The sequence below is a fragment of the Capra hircus genome, chromosome 4, assembly GCF_001704415.2.
Source record: "Capra hircus breed San Clemente chromosome 4, ASM170441v1, whole genome shotgun sequence".
Classification (NCBI taxonomy): Eukaryota; Metazoa; Chordata; class Mammalia; order Artiodactyla; family Bovidae; genus Capra; species Capra hircus.
In genome coordinates this window covers 1,214,181-1,232,567 of record NC_030811.1, presented here as the reverse complement: position 1 = coordinate 1,232,567, position 18,387 = coordinate 1,214,181, and the positions used below count along the sequence as shown (strand labels likewise).

Below are 18,387 nucleotides of genomic sequence, written 5' to 3'. Positions count from 1 at the left end.
GTCTGTGGGGATGGCCTTCAGTCATCCTGGGGAGGGCCCTGCTTCCTCCTGAGTGCAGACTGAGCTGGGGAGGGCCCAGGCCGCCCCCTCAGGTGCTTAGGGGCCCTGGCTATTCACCAGTCCTGCCTGGCCCTGACCCAGCTTCTCTTGGGGCCTCTTCCAGGAGCCAGCCAGCCGTCTCTCTGGGAGGCGGCGTGGGCCTGGGGGCCCTGTGGGGCTTGGGGCTCTGCAGGGGAGGGGAGGGGGCTCTGGGAAAGGGGAGGAGTTCTTTGGGGGACGGGGGCTCTGTGGGCTGGGGGCTCTGCAGGGGAGGGGAGGGGGCTCTGCTAGCCGAGTGGGAGGGAAAGGGCCTCAGGCCTGGGGCTCTGCGGGCTGGGGGCTCTGCCAGGGAGGGGAGGGGTCACTGTGGGAGAGGAGGCTCTGCGGGGGAGGGGAGGGGGCTCTGGGCGAGCTGCGGGGCTCTCGCCGGGTGCGCAGGGGCCTGGACGGGGGTCGGGGGCCCTTGGGCGCACCAGTGGGCCCGGCTGGCCTCCACCTTCCTGGTGGCTGTCCCTCGGGGCTCCAGCAGTCCACCCCTGGTGTGTGAGCAGTGGGCCGTGTCTGGAGCAGCCCGAGGCACATGGACGCCCCTTGTGACGAGCCCTGCAGGCGCTCGGGGGAGGGGGCGCGCGTGGGGGCTGCCTCAGGGCAGGGTGAGAGCACGGGGCCTCTCCCGAGCGCAGCGCTGCTGGGGCGGCCAGCCCCCTGGGGCTTCAGCGGCGTGGATGCCATGCAGCGCTTGGGCTGGGGTGGCAACACAGGAGGCTCTTGCTGTGGCCTTGGCCTCCGCACCCAGCCACGCCCCTCCCGTCCTGACTCTTCCCTGCTGCCCCCTGCCTTCTCCGTCTGCCTGTGGTTGAGGCCTGCGCCCCGTGTGCTCTGCCTGTGGTTGAGGCCTGCGTTTCGTGTCTCCTGTCCCCAGTCTCCTGGGGTTGGCTCCCTCCCCGCCCCAGTGGGTCTGCGTCCCCGCCCGGGGCCGGCACTGAGCCCCGTGAGAACGACGCATACCAGGCCCTGCACCCTGGGGTCCCCTCTTGGGCCGCTGGTGCATTTTTGGGTGTTTGAGTAATCCCAGTGTGTGTCAGTGGGATTCCTGATGTGGGGAAGCGTGGGATTAACCCCGCCCACTCCCTCAACAGAGAAGAGCAAAAAGCAGCCGGCATCGAGGCCTGGGGGGGTTGTACACATTAGGGAAAAGCGACTGTTTTTACACGAGGAGGTTTGCTTCCGTTTCCAGGTTGTCAGCCAGATCCCTGCCCGTGCTGGGGCTCCATCTGAGGAAAGCCAAGTGTTTGGGGTCCCGGCCGTGCGTGTGGCCGCTGCTGGGACATTCCCCTCATAGCTGCTCGCTGACGCCACCGAGCTTCTGTGCAGGGGCCGCAGGTCACGCACGGTTTGTGTTGAAATTTTATCTTGCTTGGAGCCACGGGGCAGGATGGTCTCTGGTGTGTGTGTAGTTCCCCAAGTGAAAGGATGTGGAGAGGCAACCCGCAGGAGCTCCAGTTAGTTCCTGCGCGTTGGTGGTTCCTGTGCACGGAGAAGGCGAGCAGAAGTGACACCCAGTCAGCTCTGGGTGGTTGAATTGGATGTGACTGACCGTGACGTGCTTTGCATTTATGTAGTAAGTTGTTGAAACAAGACGCACGGTGAATTCTCATAGGAGAGGAGTATCTCACAATTAATTGATGGTATTGTATGGAAAGCTCAGAAGCAGCTGTAGGAAGCAGCCTAAAACGTGGCTGGTTTTCAGCAGGTGCGATGTTAGGTGTGGGGGTGGGATGGCGGTGGCTGTCACTGCTGGTTTAAGCTCCTGGAATTTTAGGTCGTGCCACAGGGGCAGTGCGTGGACTCCCGAGGATTTGGTGCCGTGCCATGGTGGGTGGGTTGGTGGGGGGCTGTCCCCTGCAGGTGTGGGCTGGCCTGCGGCGGGAGCCTTCAGCGGGGGCACTCTGCGTTCTGTGACCCTTGGCGGACAGCAGGCTTTTTCTAGAGGAGGTTTCTGTTTGGCGAGGAGCAGCCCTGGGCCATTGTTGAATCGTCCACAGCAGGGCTGGGGGTCAGCCTGGGGGTCGCCCCGGGGCCGGGGTCGTGAGTGCAGAGGGGACCGGGGGAAGGAGAGATGGAGGCTCGCCGTGTGGGGCCCTGGCCCTGAGTATAGCAGCTGAGCATCACGGGGCCCAAGGCTGCGACTTAAAGTGCAAGACTCCTGGCTGCAGGCGTTTCCTGGGCTGGGGACACCCTGTCCTTAGGGAAGACCCTCTGTCGGCCTCCTGGGCAGTGTCTGCCGTCGGGGGCTGCAGCCCGGGCACTGTCCCGGTGGCGGGGGCCTCGGGCGGCGTCTCTCGCACTGGACTCGCGGCCGGTGCATCTGTCCCGCCCTCCTGCCGCCTGAAATCAGGACCCTAAGGGCCTCCAAGGACCGGTGGCCCCATGAGAAACAGGCTCTCCAGCCCAAAACCGAGGGTGGGCTCGGACACCTGCGGCCCGGCGACCGCGAGGCTCCATGGAGGTCCTGCAGATCCGGCGTCTCAGCAGTGCAGGCACATCCTGGAGTCTGTCTCCAGGCGCCAGGCCCCCGTCCAGGCCCTGTGGGCTGAGTGCGGGGGGTGGCCGGTGAACAGTCTTCCCAGGCCTGGCTGAGGCTCGTCCCCTCGCAGCTTGGGGCGCCTCTGCTGCCCTGGGCTTTCCCAGGAAGGAACCACATCTGTCCTTGCCCTGGGGGCGCCTTGTTTCCCAGGGGCGCAAGGGGTTGGGGCTGGGCCTGTGGCCACGGCTGTGGGCTGGCTGGCTCCTGACCTGCTCCGCCTTCGAGCAGAGACCTACCCTAGGGCCCTGGCCTCCCACCCTGACGGGGGTGCACGCAGCCCTGGGAGTGGGGGCAGGTCTTGCAGGATGACATGGGTGCCAGGGAGGCTGTGGGCATGAGGCCAGGGCAGCGTGACCCGGAGCCCCAGAGCGGACACAGGCGAGGCCGCCCCAGCTGTCTGCGGCGCCTCTGTCTCCAGCGCTGGCCCTGCCTCTGCCAGGAGTGTCCCGTGCCCCCTTGGGGTGGGGTGTCTGGCTCCTGGGCGGGGAGTGGGGGCACTGGCGCGTGTGGCCCCGGCGCCCTGAGGGCAGAGCCGCCTCTGCTCTGGACGCCGCTGCCCGGGGAGAGGCTCGAGGCGTCTGGGGCATTGGCTCGGGGCCTGGGCTGGGGGTGCGCATGCCCATTGCTGGGCGCCTTGCAGGCCCTGCCGTGCACGTCGCGTGGCCGTCGGGGCAGCTCCCGGGCTGGGCCTGGCTGCAGCGCGTGGCGACCGGCAGAGGCCGGCCATGGCTCTGAGATGCCAGCTGGGCCCATGCCCGCTGGTGCTGCTCCTCCTGGGTGCTTGCTTTTGCCTCGAGAAGCTGTGGGAGGCACGAGCCCGCCTCACCCGGGCCTGGTCCCAGCTGCGGTCGCAGCCTGGGCCTCGTGGGGCGGGCTTGCCAGTACCCAGCGTGTGCGTGCGCTCACTGTGGGGAGCGCGTTCTAGCAGCGATCTGTGTCGCCTGCCGCCAAGCACGGTTCTCAGGACGGTGGTGGTTCCGTCCTCAGTTCTGACTCTGTGGCCCCGTGGGCTGCGGCGCACCAGGCCACCCTGTGCCTCACCGTCTCTGGAGCTTGCTCAGACTCGTGTCCACCAGATCCATGAGGCCATCCAACCGTCTCATCCTCTTAGCAGGCCCCTTCTCCTACCCTCAGTCTTCCCCAGCATCAGAGTCTTCAGTGAGTCAGCTCTTCACATCACGTGGCCAGAGTATGGGAGCTTTGGCATCAGTCCTTCCAATGAATATTCAGAACTGACTTCCTTTAGGATGGATTGGTTGGATCTCCGTGTAGTCCAAGGGACTCTCCAACGTCATCAATTCTTGGGCAGTTAGCTTTCTTTATAGTCCAACTTTCACACCTATACATGGACAAACCATAGTTTAATTATTTGGACCTTTGTCAGCAAAGTGATGTCTCTGCTGTCTAATATGCTATCTAGGCTTGTTGTAGCTTTTCTTCCAAGGAACAGCGTCTTTTAATTTCATGGCTGCACTCACTGTCTGTAGTGATTTTGGAGGTCAAGAAAATAGTCTCTCACTGTTTCCACTGTTTCCCCATCTGTTTGCCATGAAGTGATGGGACCGGAAGCCATGATCTTAGTTTTCTGAATGTTGAGTTTTAAGCCAGCTTTTTCACTCTCCTCTTCCACTTTTATCAAGAGGCTCTTTAGTTCCTCTGCACTTTCTGTCATCAGGGTGATGTCATCTGCATATCTGAGGTCATTCCCTGGTATCAACTGGTAAAGAATCGCCTGCAAAGCAGGAGACCTGGGTTCGATCCCTGAGTTGGGAAGATCCCTTGGAGGAGGGCATGGCAACTCTCTCCAGTATTTTGGCCTGGACAGTCCCCATGGACAGAGGATCCTGGTGGGCTACAGTCCATGGGGTCGGAGTGAGTCGGACCTGACTGAGCGACTAAGCATACAGCCGGCAATCTTGATTTCAGCTTGAGCCTCCTGCAGCCGGATGTTCCGCGTGATGTCCTCTGCGTCTAAGAGGATGGTGGCCTCGTGTTTTGTAAACCTGTTAATGCCCATTGTTACTCTGCGTGTAATAGTGGGTTCATAATGAGCGCTTGTGTGGATACACATGGAAGGATCTCTTTCAGAAAGTACCCAGTGGAACTACTGGGACAAGTTCTCTTTCTCTCAAGCCCCACCCTCCGCCCTGCAGAGGACTCTCTCCTGGTGCCTGACACAGGCGGGATTTTAGGGGAACCTTGTGGGGTCAGCGACGTGATCACGCTGCTCCAGACCCAGGGCCTTGGGGCTCCTGACGCTGCGGGGGGCTGGCTTGTGCGACGTGAAGAGCCCAGCCGTGCAGGTACCACTGCTTATCAGCGGCTCCCAGAGGCCACGCCCCCTCCGTCATCCCTGGACGATGCCCGGTTCAAAGACCCTGTGGCCTGGTGCTCGTTAGAGAGAGGGCTTCATGGCGGCAGGCAGGAGGCGGGAGGGTGCCAGGAGTCGGCTGTGAGCGGGGGGGGGGGGGGGGTGCCAGGTCAGCACAGCACAGCACGGGCCCCTCGCCGAGCTGGGTGTGGCCCGGGGGTGCGGGAGGGGCCACCCGGCGTGAAGAGTGCACGAGCTGCCCTTGGTTCCAGCCTCAAGGGTGCATGTGCGCCCTGGTCGGGGGGTAGACGGCCGTCTGCATGCCGAGAGGACCCTGGGGCCCAGGAGGGTGCCCCCTTGGCCCACAGTGGGCCCCAGTCTTCGGGGGGATCGCCAGGCCCCGAGCCCTGGAGTGTGCTCTGTGCTGTGTGCTTTTGTGAGATAAGAGCAGCTGTCGGGCTTAAACATGTTTTCCATTTTATTTATATGCTACGGGGCACACGGGATCTTAGTTCCCTAACCAGGGACCGAACCCTCTCCCCCGCAGTGGAGTGGAAGCCTGGCGTCCTGACCACTGGACGGGGGGCGTCCTGTGTGCCCCACACGGCGGGCCTGGCGTCTCCAGAGAGCCTCGTGCCCAGACAGACGGCAGGTGCAGCCCCGAGGACTGAGGAGGTGCTGGGGCCGGGAGGGGCTCTGCGGCTCCCACGGGGCCCCCGTCTGTGCGCTCGCACCCCTGGAGCCCGTCCAGAGCAGAGGGGCATCCCGCGCACAGCCTGGTGGGCTGGCCTCACCCTCACACGGACGCGCCGGGGGTTTCCCTGAGCGGGACTGGGCTGGGGGAGCCCCACCTCTCCTGCACAGCTGATGGGCCCTGGGGTTCTGAGGTGACCCGAGGTGGGTACCGGCAGCAGGCCGACCCCCAGGATGCCCACCCTGCCACATCCAGGCCGTTGTGGGCACGTGGCTGCCCACAGTGAGCCTGGCTAGCACCTGGACACTTGGGCCCCACCTGGCAGCACGGTGTCCCCGCAGAAGCACGTTGAAGCCCCCAGGAGTGGTCAGCCAGCCGCTTCCTGCCGGGTGGACGGGAGCCCAGTGTGGGCCTGGGGGCGACCCTCAGCGGCAGGGTTGGGCCGCCCGCCTTCCCCACTTGCGTCCTGCGGATTGGAGGCCGCGTCACCGTCACGGCCGTGTATTGGCTGTGGCTCGGGGCCCCTCCCCCGGAGTGCTCCGGGTATTGGGGGGTCATGCCTGTATCTGTGTGCTGGACCCCACAGCCCCTAGGCCCCTGGGAGCTCCCAGCCCTGCTCCGCCTCATGCCCCCGCACGCGGGCATGTTCCTCCCGCAGACGGTCGTGTCCCAGAGGCGCTCTGTTCACGCACACAGCCCGTGTCCCCGTGGTGCTGGTGACCCCTCGGGGGTGGTGAGGCAGCCCTGCGCAGGCGGGGGGCCAGGGGTGAGGGTCACAGCCAGGCGTGCTTCCTCAGCCAGCGCCCCTCGGGGTGGATATCTGCTGTGAGAGCGGCCAGGGCCCCACGCTGACCACCAGGCGCCCCTCCCTGCTGCCAGGCCTGCCTATGTGTTGCTGGAGGGGACCATGAGGCTGGTGGCAGCCCGCCCCGGGGCGCCTGCCAGGCCTGCAGGGCGGGCAGAGGCTTCTCAGGGCGCGGCGCCCGCTCAGGAGCCCTGGAAGCGCAGGCCCCGGGTCTGGGCTTCCTAGAGTCAGCTGCGCCTGGAGGGTGAGCGCCTGTGCTCCTGGAGGAGGACTCCTTGGCCGGGGCAGGTGTGGGGTTTGGGGAGGAGGCGTGTCTGGAGAGGACAGAGGCGAGGCCCCGCGCCCCAGCCCAGCACAGAGCCTGGGGCCTGGGGCCCGGTTACCAGGGCAGAGCAGGGCTTTCATCTCGGGAGCATAGCGGTCGTCTTGTCCTCCCCCAGGGGCAGTGGGACTGGAGTGGGGTCTGCGGTGGGCGGGGCAGCTGAGGGGGCACTGGCGTGCATGACCCCATGGGGCTCGCCCCTGGGGGGCACAGGGGTGCCCCCACCACCCAGGGTCCCCATTTCCCACCGTTACTGGGCCGCTGGCAGCGTGCCCTCGCGTAGGGCGCTGTGACTGCAGAGAAGAAAGCCGGAAGTCGCTCGGTGGCGGCTGCCACTTGTTTCCTTCTGGTGTTCCTGGTGTTCGCATCACATGCAGGACTTCCTCCCGTTTTCCGAAAAAACTGATAGAAACACAACCCCTGAGCGCGGAGGCACGCGCTCGGCCGTTTGTCTGGTGTGACAAGTGACCGAGTGTGCGGGTCCTCGGCTCAGAGCTCCAGCGGCGCTCCGGCCTGCGCGGGGGACGCGAGGAGTCTGCTGCCTCCATCGCGGCAGGGCCCACGGCCGGCCCTGCCCTCTCCCCGGCACGATGCCCGTGCAGCGCGGCCCCGCCGTTGCCCCGGGGCCAACGGGGGGCTTTCGGGATCCTTGAGCCCGGGGCCCGGCGAGGCCCAGCCTGGTCCCCCCTTTCTCTCCGCGAGGCTCAGCTCCGGCCCCGCAGGCGCGAGGACGCGGCCCCGGCCCGGCTCACGCGCGTCTCGCCCTCTGCTTTCAGGTGTGGCCGACGAGGACGCCTTCGCGGAGGAGTGCCTGCGACGAGGCCAGAGCGCGCTGCCCGCCCAGCCCGCCAGCTCCAGCGCCCGCTCGCTGCGGCCGCCGCGGCCCGCGCCCCCGCCCCGGCCGGCGGCGCACGCCGCGGGGGAGGACGAGGACGCGCCGGGCGCCTTCTGCGCAGGTGTGCACCGGGACCCCGCCCCCCGGCCGCCGCGGGGCCCCCGAGGACCGAGACGCCTCCTGTGCTGCTGCGTGCTGGCCTGACGGGTGGGTGGGGGCGGCCGTGCGCGGCCACATTAAACGGGCGCCAGGCTCCCAGCACCGCATGTGTGTGTTGACTCGGCAGAGCCTGCGGGCCCAGCCTGCCCCCAGGAGCCCTCCGTCAGCCGCTTGACCCCGCTCCCCGCCCTCGTGCTGATCATGCGCGCGGCCTTGGGGCCCCCTGTCCCTGGGGGCCCGCTCGCTGGGTCCCGGGTGCCGACCTGGCCCCCCCTCCTCCAGTGGAGGGCTCCCGCCCGGGATGACACGGGCCCTGTCCCACCCTATTTCAGCTTCTTGACCCGCCGTTATCTTGGGGGGCCCAGGGGGGTCTGTGAACTGCGGTCCCCATAGAAGGTTCTGTATCACGTCTGAGGGCACGGCTGTGTGCAGGCTGGACCTGGCTGAGTCTGGAGCCAGGCGTCAGGAATCGATAGTTGGGGTTGTTCCTCAGTTCTCAGCGATCACTTTGGTTCTCAGGGCTGGAAGTCGCCAGGCTGACCACAGCTGGCCACGAGGTGGAGGGACAGGTGGCCCCTCACCCGCCGGGTCTGGATGGCGTCTCAGTGGGGCTGACTCTGCACCTGGGGCGAGGCAGGGACCTGAAAGGACAGGGCCTGCTGCTTTCTTCTCCTGGAACTTCCTGCTGGCAGCTCGGTGCCTGTAGCCCCCCTGGCGCCCCCTCAACGTGGAACAGGTCCAGGGCTGCCCCTGAGGACAGGGCTTGTCGTGTCCGCCCGCCGGACGCTGGGTGTGCTGGGCCCTGAGCCAGGTCCACAGAGCCCCAGGGACGGCAGATAACCTTCTGGGTGGTCGAGTGAAAGATGGAGGCGGACAGAAGGGCTGGGTGAGTTTGGGACAGGCTTGCTGTGCCTCTTGTGGGCCTGCGGGCATCCTCCCTGGGCTCATTGCCACCTCCTGGCCTGACGGCACGCAGGCTGGTCATGGTAGGGGACACGGCCATGAGTCCAGCTTCCTGGACACACAGGACTTGATGGGGGTCTCCTGGCTGGAAGGGGTCCCTCTGGTTGGAAGGACCTGCCTCGAGGCGCTTGTTTAGACGTCTGGTCAGGAGGTGGAACCAGGGGCCACAGCGAGGCCCATGCAGCCCGTGGGTAGTGGAGGCCAGGCCCGTGCAGGGGAGGACAGTGGCTGCTGCAGGGCGTCTCGGGAGAGGAGGGTTCAGCAGGAAAAGCAAAGTGACTGTGGCCTCGCGCTTGGCCGCGGGTCCTGCCCAAGTGCCTGCAGGTGGGAGGCTGTGTTTGACACCAGCCCTGTTGACACCCGAGTGGGCCCACCCACCTGGGCGTTGATTCTGAGAAGGGGTCCCTGAGCTGGCCTGCCCACCGGGTGTTGGTTCTGAGAAGGGGATCCCCGGGTGTTGCCCACCAGGTGTTGGTTCTGAGAAGGGGGTCCCTGAGTGGGCCTGCCCACCAGGTTTTGGTTCTGAGAGAAGGGGTCCCCGAGTGGGCCCGCCCACTGGGTGTTGGTTCTGAGAAGGGGTCCCCGAGCAGGCCTGCCCACTGGGTGTTGGTCCTCTGAGAAGGGGTCCCCAGGTGTTGCCCACTGGATGTTGGTTCTGAGAGAAGGGAGTCCCTGAGCGCCCCGCCCAGCGGGTGTTGGTTGTGAGAAGGGGTCCCTGAGTGCCCTGCCCACTGGGTGTTGGTTCTGAGAAGGGGTCCCCGAGTGGGTGCAGGGCCTTTGAACAGGCTGGGGCCCCAGTGGTTTGGCTCTGAGATGCACCTGCTGCGTAGTATGAAACCCGGGGCCGCTTAGGGGGCCTTCTCAGGCTTGGGGCCACGTGTGCCGGCTCACGGGTCCGCAGTGGCCCTGGTCTGGTTCTGGGCAGGACGTCACAGTCGTCTCTTCTCCCCCATACTCAGCGTCCCCGCCCCCTGCATCCGTGTGGACGCGCCCACAGGCCCTGAGCCGTTTGTGCAGAGCGGCCCTGGGTGCCTGGCTCCAGGTAGAACTCCAGAAGGCGAGTGGTTTGGGCCCTCGTCCTTCTCCCCAGCCTCGGGCAGGCAGGAAGGCGGGACATGGTCACTGCTGGGCTTCTGCCTACAGAGGAGCCCCTGGGTGCTTCGGGGTGGGTTGTGGGGCAGTGGGCTCCCGGCGGGCGGGCGGGCACTCGGCCTCTGGGACCCGGGGTGCTGGTGTGAGAGGCTTTCACCGCCAGGCATTGAGTCAGCTCGTGTTTCTGTTGGGCCTCCGATACGGAGCAGGTGGCGTTTGCCGTGCAGTGTGTCAGCCGGGGAGGGGATGTTTAGAGCCACGCACTGTGCCTGCAGCGTCTCACAAGCCTGTCTCCTTAGGATTCAAAGAAGGCGGCAAGAGGAAGAAGCCGAAGCACAGAGAGGAGTCGAAGAAGAAGAAGTCGACCAAGGGCCCCCTCTAGACGGCTGCGGCGGAGCAGCCGAGGGCACTCGCGTGCGGCCCGCCTCCTGCGGGGGGTGCACGTGGCCGGGGGCGGGAGGGGGGGGCGGAGGGCGGAGCCGCCGGCCGCCCCTGCCCCTCCCACCGCGCCCGCGCGTCCCCTCTGGCGGCCACGGCCCCCCGCTGCCCAGCACACACGCGGGGTCCCGCCGCCCCGGCCGTGCGTGGCCCGGGCGTGTGTGCATGCTCTGACACGCCCTCTCCTCCTGCCGCTGCGTGTGTGAATCTAGGCTCCGTTTGAGCGCAGGGCGGTGTGAAGGTGATCTCCGACGGCGGGCGACACCTCCCGGAGCTTGAGGGAGCCAGACCTTCCCCAGGCGACCTGGCCGCTCGAGGGCTGCAGTCACTCTCACGCTGACGGCTTTTCATCCCCGTCCTCTGCAAGCAGTCCGCGCTGTGCCTCAGCTCGCCCATCTCCTGGACCCGGAGCTGCTCTCCTGGCAGGAAGGCGGGACTCTACAAGCTTCTGTCCCACGGGGCCACCTCCGATTCCTAGTGTGGGTCTGGGCTCATCGGGTCCTGAGCACGTGCGCTGAGCTGAGAGCTAGAGCTTCGGCCCCGCTCCTCCAAAGAGCTCCCTGCCTTGGGCTGGCGTCCCCAGCTTTAGGCAGCCGCCCTGGCAGAGCCTTCCTCAACAGCGGCCCCTCGCCCTCCCCTCGGGCGCCGAGGGCTCCGTGAGAAGCTTCCGCGGGGCTTTCGCAGGCCAGCGGCCCTTGCCCAGGGGCCCGGGTGTGCGGGGTGGCTCCGTGAGTGTGGGCACCAGGAGCGAGCGTGCCGCGTGTGGTTTTCGGGTGACCGTGGAGGGAGGTCGTGCGGGGCCCTTGGGGGGTAGAGTGGACGGTGTTTGATGCTTAGTGTGGAAAATGTAACCATGAAAGCGTAACGGATTTTAAGTGCTACCCACGTGAATAAACTAAGCGTTACTGACTGACACTCGACATCGTTTGTGAACCCCAGCTAGGAATAAACAGAGCAACTCTTCTCCATCATCTGTCAAGAGCGATCCAGTGAGGTTTTGGGGTCTAGGCCCTGACACGTGTGACCGCAGGGGGAGACGCCCCCACCGAGCATGGGACGGTGAGACAGCGGCCTTGCCGACGCGCGGGAAGCCGGACAGTACCGTAGGAGTACATCCCGGCGGGCCGCGGTTGCGTCCCGGGCCGAGGGAGGGGGTCACGGCTCGGAGTTGCCCCCGTGAGGACCACCCCCCTCTCGGCCTCTGACTGGGGTCCAGCTCAGTGGGCCACCCCGCGGAGCGTCCTGCTGCGGGGACCCAGGACGGGGCGGTCATCTCCGAGGCGTCAGCCAGCCGCCGTGCCCCCACGTGCGTCTCCGCGCGGCTCGGCCCCGCGGTCCCGCCTCCCAGGACGGCGGGGCGGAGTCAGCCGCCCGCGGGCTGCGCCGGGGAGGCAGGGGCACGGGAGGGGGCTGGGCTCACCCCCAGGAGGCCTCCCAGGCACCGCCCCTTCTCCCGTGTTGGGGGCTGAGGACCTCACCGCCGCAGAGGTTTGGAAACGTTCGTTTTGAAAGCGGTGCACTTTAACAGAAGAGGCTCCGTTGGGCCAGTGTGCCGTCCTCAGTCAGTCGGGGCAGCATGGAACCAGGACCCGTCCCCGGAGAAACTTCCAGACTACTGCTGGAGCCTTAAAGACGTTGGCCCCAGTGGCGTTAATAGTCCTGCCTGATGAATGAGGTTTTCTTTTGTAGATCAGCAGAGGGACCTAGGACCCACCCCCACCCCCGCCCCCGCCCCCCGCCCCCGCTCCCCGCCCCTGCCCCCCGCCCCCCGCCCCCTGCCCCGGACTCAGGGTCCAGGTCACGTCTCTGCTCGCCTGGGGGTCCACACATCCCAGTCCGCAGCGCATCCGGCCTCCGCGGGTGTCGTCCTTGGGGCCTGAAGGTGGCCTGGGACCAGAGTGGGTGAGGACCCCTGGGGGGCTCCCAGCCCAGGCTTGGGGGATGGGCGGGAGCAGGCAGGGGCCTCCAGGCTTGAAAGATGCCCAGTGTGTACCCACTTCCCATCCTCCTGGACAGGAGCAGATGGCCCCCACCGAGCTGGCAGAGGCGGGGGGTGCTCTGGGGGCCGGGTCCCTCCCTTGCCCCACACCACCCCCCTCCCTAAAGAGGCCCCTCGGAGCTTCCCTGGGCTGGCCCTCCGCTGTGCCTGCCTGGCTGGGGGGACCTGGGGACAGGCCCCTGGGAGTACGGGCTGTCCAGTGAGGCAGCCAGGTGCACGCGCCACCTTCTCAGCCAGGCCTGAGGTCCCCACCCTTCCGGGACGTGCAGGCCTGTCACCCCGTCGAGAGCAGGGGGCCCACATCTCACCCGGAGGTCGGGGCTGTCATCCCCCACCCACAGGCCCTGCCAAGAGGCCATGCACCCCCAGACGGCCGATGCCCCACCACGCACGTGGCCCGCTGGCCTGAGACCCTCACCGGGCCAGCAGTGATGGAGCCAGAGGCCTCAGCCAATAACTGGAGACCCTGACAGCCCTGCCTCTACCGCAGAATCAGAGGGGCCTGGCCTGGGACCCTGCCAGACCACGTCCAGCCCAGGGCTTCGCAGGGGGCTGCTCAACCCGTGTATCTTGACGAACAGGAGTGAATGGATGAATGGCCTCGATTGGGAGATCAGGCTGAGCGGCCCGGCTCTGCCTGCGGAGGAGCTGACAGCGGGCCTTGAGCTGCTTGGAGTTTTGTTCTTTTTAGTCCCGATGAAATACTGATGTTCATTCGCTCAGTCGTGTCCGACTCTGCCATCTCATGGACCGCAGCACGCCAGGCCTCCCTGTCTGTCACCAACTCCCGGAGCTTGCTCAAACTCATGTCCATTGAGTCGGTGATGCCATCCAACCATCTCATCCTCTGGCGTTCCCTTCTCCTGCCTTCAGTCTTTCCCAGCATCAGGGTCTTTTCCAAAGAGTAGGCTCTTTCCATCAGGTGGCTGAAGTACTAGAGCTTCTCAGCATCAGCCCTTCGGTGCTGATGAGTGAATTTACCGTATTAGCCAGTTTTCACTGAGTAGCTCAGGACGTTCAGCACCTTTACACAGCTGGGCAGACGTCGCACCATCCTTCCCAGACGTTCTCGTATTCCTAGTGTCCCCAACAGCATGACCCCGCCCCATCCTCCTTCCTGTCTCTGATTCAGGGGCTCCAGGGCCTCCTTTGAGGAGAGGCCCGCAGGGTCTGTGCTCCTGCGACTGGCCTGTGTCCCCGGGCAGGCCCGTCCGGGGGGCTGAGGAGTGTCTGTGTCAGGGGACCACGCTTGCCTGTCCATCGGTCCCAGGAGGGCTGGATGCCTGCGTCCTGACGTCTGAGCAGCAGGGCGTCCGTCCTCCGCGGGCGGCGCTGGGTCCACTCTGGGCCCACGTGGCGGCTGGCAGGGGTGTCCTGCCGTCTGGGCGTCGGGGTCCTGACCCGGCCCATCTGGCCGCCCTCCTCCCATGAGCCACCGGCCCTCAGAGTGGGCCCCCCACTTCTGCTGGCCCCACGGCTCGCCCAGACCCCGCTGCCACGCTGGGAGGCCCGGGTTTTCTGTTGGCTTTCCCTGTGCCCAGGGCACCTGGCCGCACCCCTGCCTGCCGCATCCACAGGGGTTGCGGCTGAGTCTGCGGAGTGAGGATGGGGGTCAGGAGCCGCCCCGTGTTGGGGTGGGGGTCAGGGTCGCGTGTGGAAGTGCCGTCTCACAGTCGGGGTTTCCGCCCGGCTCAAGGCAACCCTAGGCAGGGGTCACGTGGGCCGGTCAGCAGGTGGGCGCCGGCCCCGGACCTGCTGCTGACGGGCGCCCGGCTCTCAGGTGGACCCCCGCCCCGCTGATGCTCGCCAGAACACGGCTCAGCTGTTCCGTCAGCACCGCCGGCTTCTTTCCCAGGAGAAGCAGACGGACTCTGTCCACGCCCGGGCCCAGCAGCTCTGACCGCGGCCTGGAGCGGGGGCGGGTTGAGGGTGCGGCTGTGTTCCCTCAGCAGCCCAGGGGCGCGGCTCCCCAGGGCCCCAGTGCATCAGGCGACCCTTCGCCTTTGTGTCCGGGGCTTCATAGGTTTCGCTTGATCAACAGCATTCCTTTTTAGTGAACAAGCGGAATTCTGTTTTATGGCACAGAAATGACTGTTTCTCTGGCCGAGTAGCTGTTCACACGGTGACTGGGCAGCCACGGACGACAGTGTGATGGGTCTCTTGCTCCCCGGAAAGGGCGCGTGATGTGTGGGTCCGGCCGGGCGGTGGGCTCTGGAGGAAGGGCTGGGGCTGGCCGGAACGCTGGCCGTGCCCCTGGCCCAGAGGCCTGCTTCTGGGCGGAGGGCTCCTTGCTGCACGATGGGGCCCAGGCGGGAGAGGGCAGGCCCCGGGGTGACCCTGTGTCCACCGGTCAGGCCTCCAAAATGCGGCCCGTCCCTGGGGGTGACCCGCCCGGGCCCTGCCTGTGTCCTGTGCCCCCTGGGACTGGGGGCGGCAGGCCCTTGGGGGCCGTGGAGAAGGACACGGTCTGCCCGCCAGATCCTCTGGCCGAGGCCTGGCGCCGTCTCCTCTCGCCTCAGTGTTCACCGCATTCTCTCTGCGCCCTCAGCAGGGGCGGTTTTCCCTGAGGTCCAGCGCGCAGCAAAGGCCTGGCACGCTGTGTGTTTCCCGACATGTCAACACAAGTGCTCAGAATACTGCTCATTCCCTGGCTTCCTCCAAGGACACCCCAGGTGACAGCTGAAAACCAGAGTCCCTGTTTAGTCTCGAATACCCGGACGGCCCAGGGTGCTCTGGGTGACTGAGGGAGGCGTGCATCTAGCGGGGGTCCTCCCAGGACCCGGAGCAGGAGGCTGTGGCCTGCGAGCAGAGGGGTGGCGTGTCTGTGCCGGCCGATGTTGCAGCCATTCGGGACGCGCTCACGGCTGTTCGAGTGGGACGAGCAGGCCCCATGGCCTTGCCCGGCTCCCGCCTCGGCCTGGGTGCAGGGGAGTGCAGGCCTTGCTGCCACGCGCAGGCGGAGCCGCCCCGAGGAGGCAGGTGGGTGGAGCCGCGCGGTGAGAACTCGTGGGGAGGAGGGTCTGGGTGAGAGGATGGGGGCCTTGGGGTGGGGGCTGGGGGAGGGCAGCCTCCAGGACAGGCAGAGTCCGGGCGTGGTGCTGAGGCCGGCAGAGCCAGCCTGGCCTGGACATGGCAGGCAAGGGAGAGGGGCTGGGGCCCCTGCCCCCTCCTGCAGCGCCTGCTGCGTGCTGGTGGGCCGGCCCTGGGGACCGTGTCTGCCCGCGGAGGGCAGGGCGGGCTTACCTGTGAGGGCCCGTCCCCGTGCCAGAGGCGCCCCTTGAGCTCAGGCCCAAGCTGGACAGAGGGAGCCAGGTCGGGGTGGGGCTGTGGGCGGCGGGGTGGTTCCTCTGCCCACTCACTCTCACCGTGAGCACCCGCTGCTCCAAAGGCGGTGACATCGGTGTCTTCCGGTGGCCTTGAGGTCCTCATCACCTGACACATTGTGGGTTCTGCCCCCTCCTCCTCGGTGCTCATCCCTGAGGAGCCCGTGAGGGGCTGCTCCCCCACCGTCTTGACCACCCGCGGGCAGCACCACGCAGGCCTGGTGGATGCCTGATGGGAGAGGAGCCTGGAGCGGGGCTTGGGGTGAGGGGCAGCACCAAGAATGCCCGCCGGGCCGAGCAGCCTGGGCTCAGGGCCAGGCCGGGAGCAAGCATTCTGCTGCCTGTGGGCCACAGCTGCCCGCCCACCACGCCCCCAGTCCCCCCAGGGCCTGGCGGTGTGAGTGAGGGTTGTCGCAGAGCGGTGACTGGCATCCTGAGGGAGGCAGGGGCGCTGGGGGGAGCCCAGGGGGAGCGGGAGCATGGCTGCCACGGCCTGAGTCACCCCCTGGCCCCATCATCCTGGTCAGTCCATCACCTGCCAGTCCATTGCCTGTGGCCTCATCTGGGAGATCCTAGCTTAGAATGTGGTTCCCGTGCCATAACACTCCAACATCTCCACTTAAAAAAACCCACATCAAGTATTTCCTGAAAGTTCTCATGTGGCTATGCATCTTAGAGGGAATTTTTCCTTATCCAAGGTCATCGCAGAGAAACGTGTGTGCAAGACGGCTGTGGCGCAATATTTTATGTGGCCACAAGAGGGCGCCTCCATAAAGGAAAACGACTGGGCAGGAGCGCCCCCCCACCTCTGCCCCAACCAGCGCAGGCGGCACATACTTGCACACGCATGCACACACACTTACACAACACGCACACACGCACACAGATATCCACACACATGCATACTTGCGCACACGCACACAGGTATGAATACATGCACAGGCACGTGCATGCACACACATGCACACCCAGACACGCACACGTGCACACTCGCACACGCACACTCGCACACGCACACGCACGCACACAGATGTTCACACATGCACACACACCCACACATGCATACTTGCACACACAGGCATGCACACACATGACTGCACACGTGCACACGCACACACACGTGCACACGCACACACACGTGCACACGCACACACCTGCACACGCACGTGCACACACACCTGCACACGCACACACCTGCACACGCACACGTATGCACACATGCAGACACATACCTGCACACACGCATACGCGTGCACACCTAGACACGCACACACGTCCTGCACATACACACATGCACACATATAACACACATGAACACAGGCACACACGATAGAGTAAATCAGTAAATCAGACGCTGTAATAATGTTGAAGTTACTCAAAGCGAAAGTGAGTCCAAGTGGGGGGCCACAGGGTTTCCTGTCCCCTGGTGGAGTATAACTGTTTTACTGGAGAGCAGGGAGCTTTCTCATTCAACATTTACCATCTAGTCTCACCGTGTTATAAATAACACATCAAAGGGCTCACAAGAACTCTTCCAAAGGTAAAATTTGGCTCTACCGAAAGTTCTAGATTTTTCCCTACACTCACGCCAAGAACATTTCTACACCTTTTACTCAAATAACATTTGAAAATGGTAATTTCTAGTTTTCTGGGCTAATGGAAAAAAAATAAAATTGGTTGTTAATGTATCTAACACCTTCTAGCTAAAATAATCCTGAGACCCTCTGCACCCCACACCTGTCCCTTACTAGGGGGCAACAAGGAGAAAACGCCGAGTCTGCCCAAACCTGCACCAGAGCGCGGTCATCGAGGCTGCAGGGGCTGTTCACGTGACCAGGCCCCCAGCATGCCTGCGGGCTGGGAGCACACAGGAGGCGTGTGCCTCTGTGCTTGACCAAAGCTCTCTTGAACTGTTTCTGAAGCCTTTGGTGCAAACACACAGCTGTTTCATTAATCCGAACTTTTACGACTGATTAGCTGTTTCTCCAGGGTGTGGTATAACATCCTCATACCGAACCCCTCGGTTTTGTGTGTCTTGTCACCTCAGTGCACGGCGTGTCTCGCTCCTGACACGGCGACATCAGAGAGGGTGACACCTGGTGGCCCCGTCCTTGGCTCCCTACCAGGCTGTTCTTGATACCGAGATGGAAAGAAACAAAGCAGAGGGGAAACAGGCAGAGGCCAGGCCCGAGCTGCCCCACTCCTAACCAGGACCCCGCCACCCCCACCCCGCCGCTCAGTCCCATGTAAACGCCTGGGAGGACTAGGAAATGCGTGCAGCGCTCGGCAAGCCTGCCACGGCCTCGTCCTCAAAACAACCTCCTGATCCAAACTCGGACGGAGAAGACCCTCCCTGGTCACCAGTCAGTCCAGGGAAACACATCCTTCTGTGAGACTGGCTTCCGGTTTTGTTTTGATGGCTGTGCGGGTCTTCACTGCGGGGCTCAGCTTTCTCTGGTTGCAGCGCGTGGCTTGATTGCTCTGCGGCACGGAGGAGGTCAGCACCCTCCATTGGAAGGCAGATTCTTGACCCCTGGACCACCAGTGAGGTCCCTAGGCTTCCGTTTTGATGCCAGTCAGCTGATGTATGGCATCAGTTGTTAATAATATCAGACTCCCCTGTGAACTGCAGTCCGATGCGCAGAGGGCTTACTGTCTGCCTTGAAAGCACAGCGTGTGGCAGTGAGGATGGGATTCAGGCATCTTTCTGGATCATGGTGGCAGCTTTGCTTCATCTGGAGCCTTGAGAGTCTCCTGACTCCACCCTCCCTGCTGAGACTCCAGCCAGACCTTTCTGATCCCAGGGGGTTGGCGGGAGGG

The 18,387-nt window shown here is 64.9% G+C and overlaps 1 protein-coding gene across 3 annotated transcripts in view; it reads left to right on the top strand.

Annotated features, from left to right (window-relative positions):
* Positions 1-11,160, top strand: part of DNAJB6 (DnaJ heat shock protein family (Hsp40) member B6) — a 45,382-nt gene extending 34,222 nt beyond the window's left edge. For all 3 annotated transcript variants that reach the window (XM_018046636.1, XM_018046635.1, XM_018046638.1), the window contains 2 exons: positions 7,535-7,714; positions 10,107-11,160. In XM_018046636.1, coding sequence (XP_017902125.1) covers positions 7,535-7,714; positions 10,107-10,189 — 263 coding nt within the window. In that variant the 3' untranslated portion in view covers positions 10,190-11,160. The remainder of the gene's footprint in view (positions 1-7,534; positions 7,715-10,106) is intronic.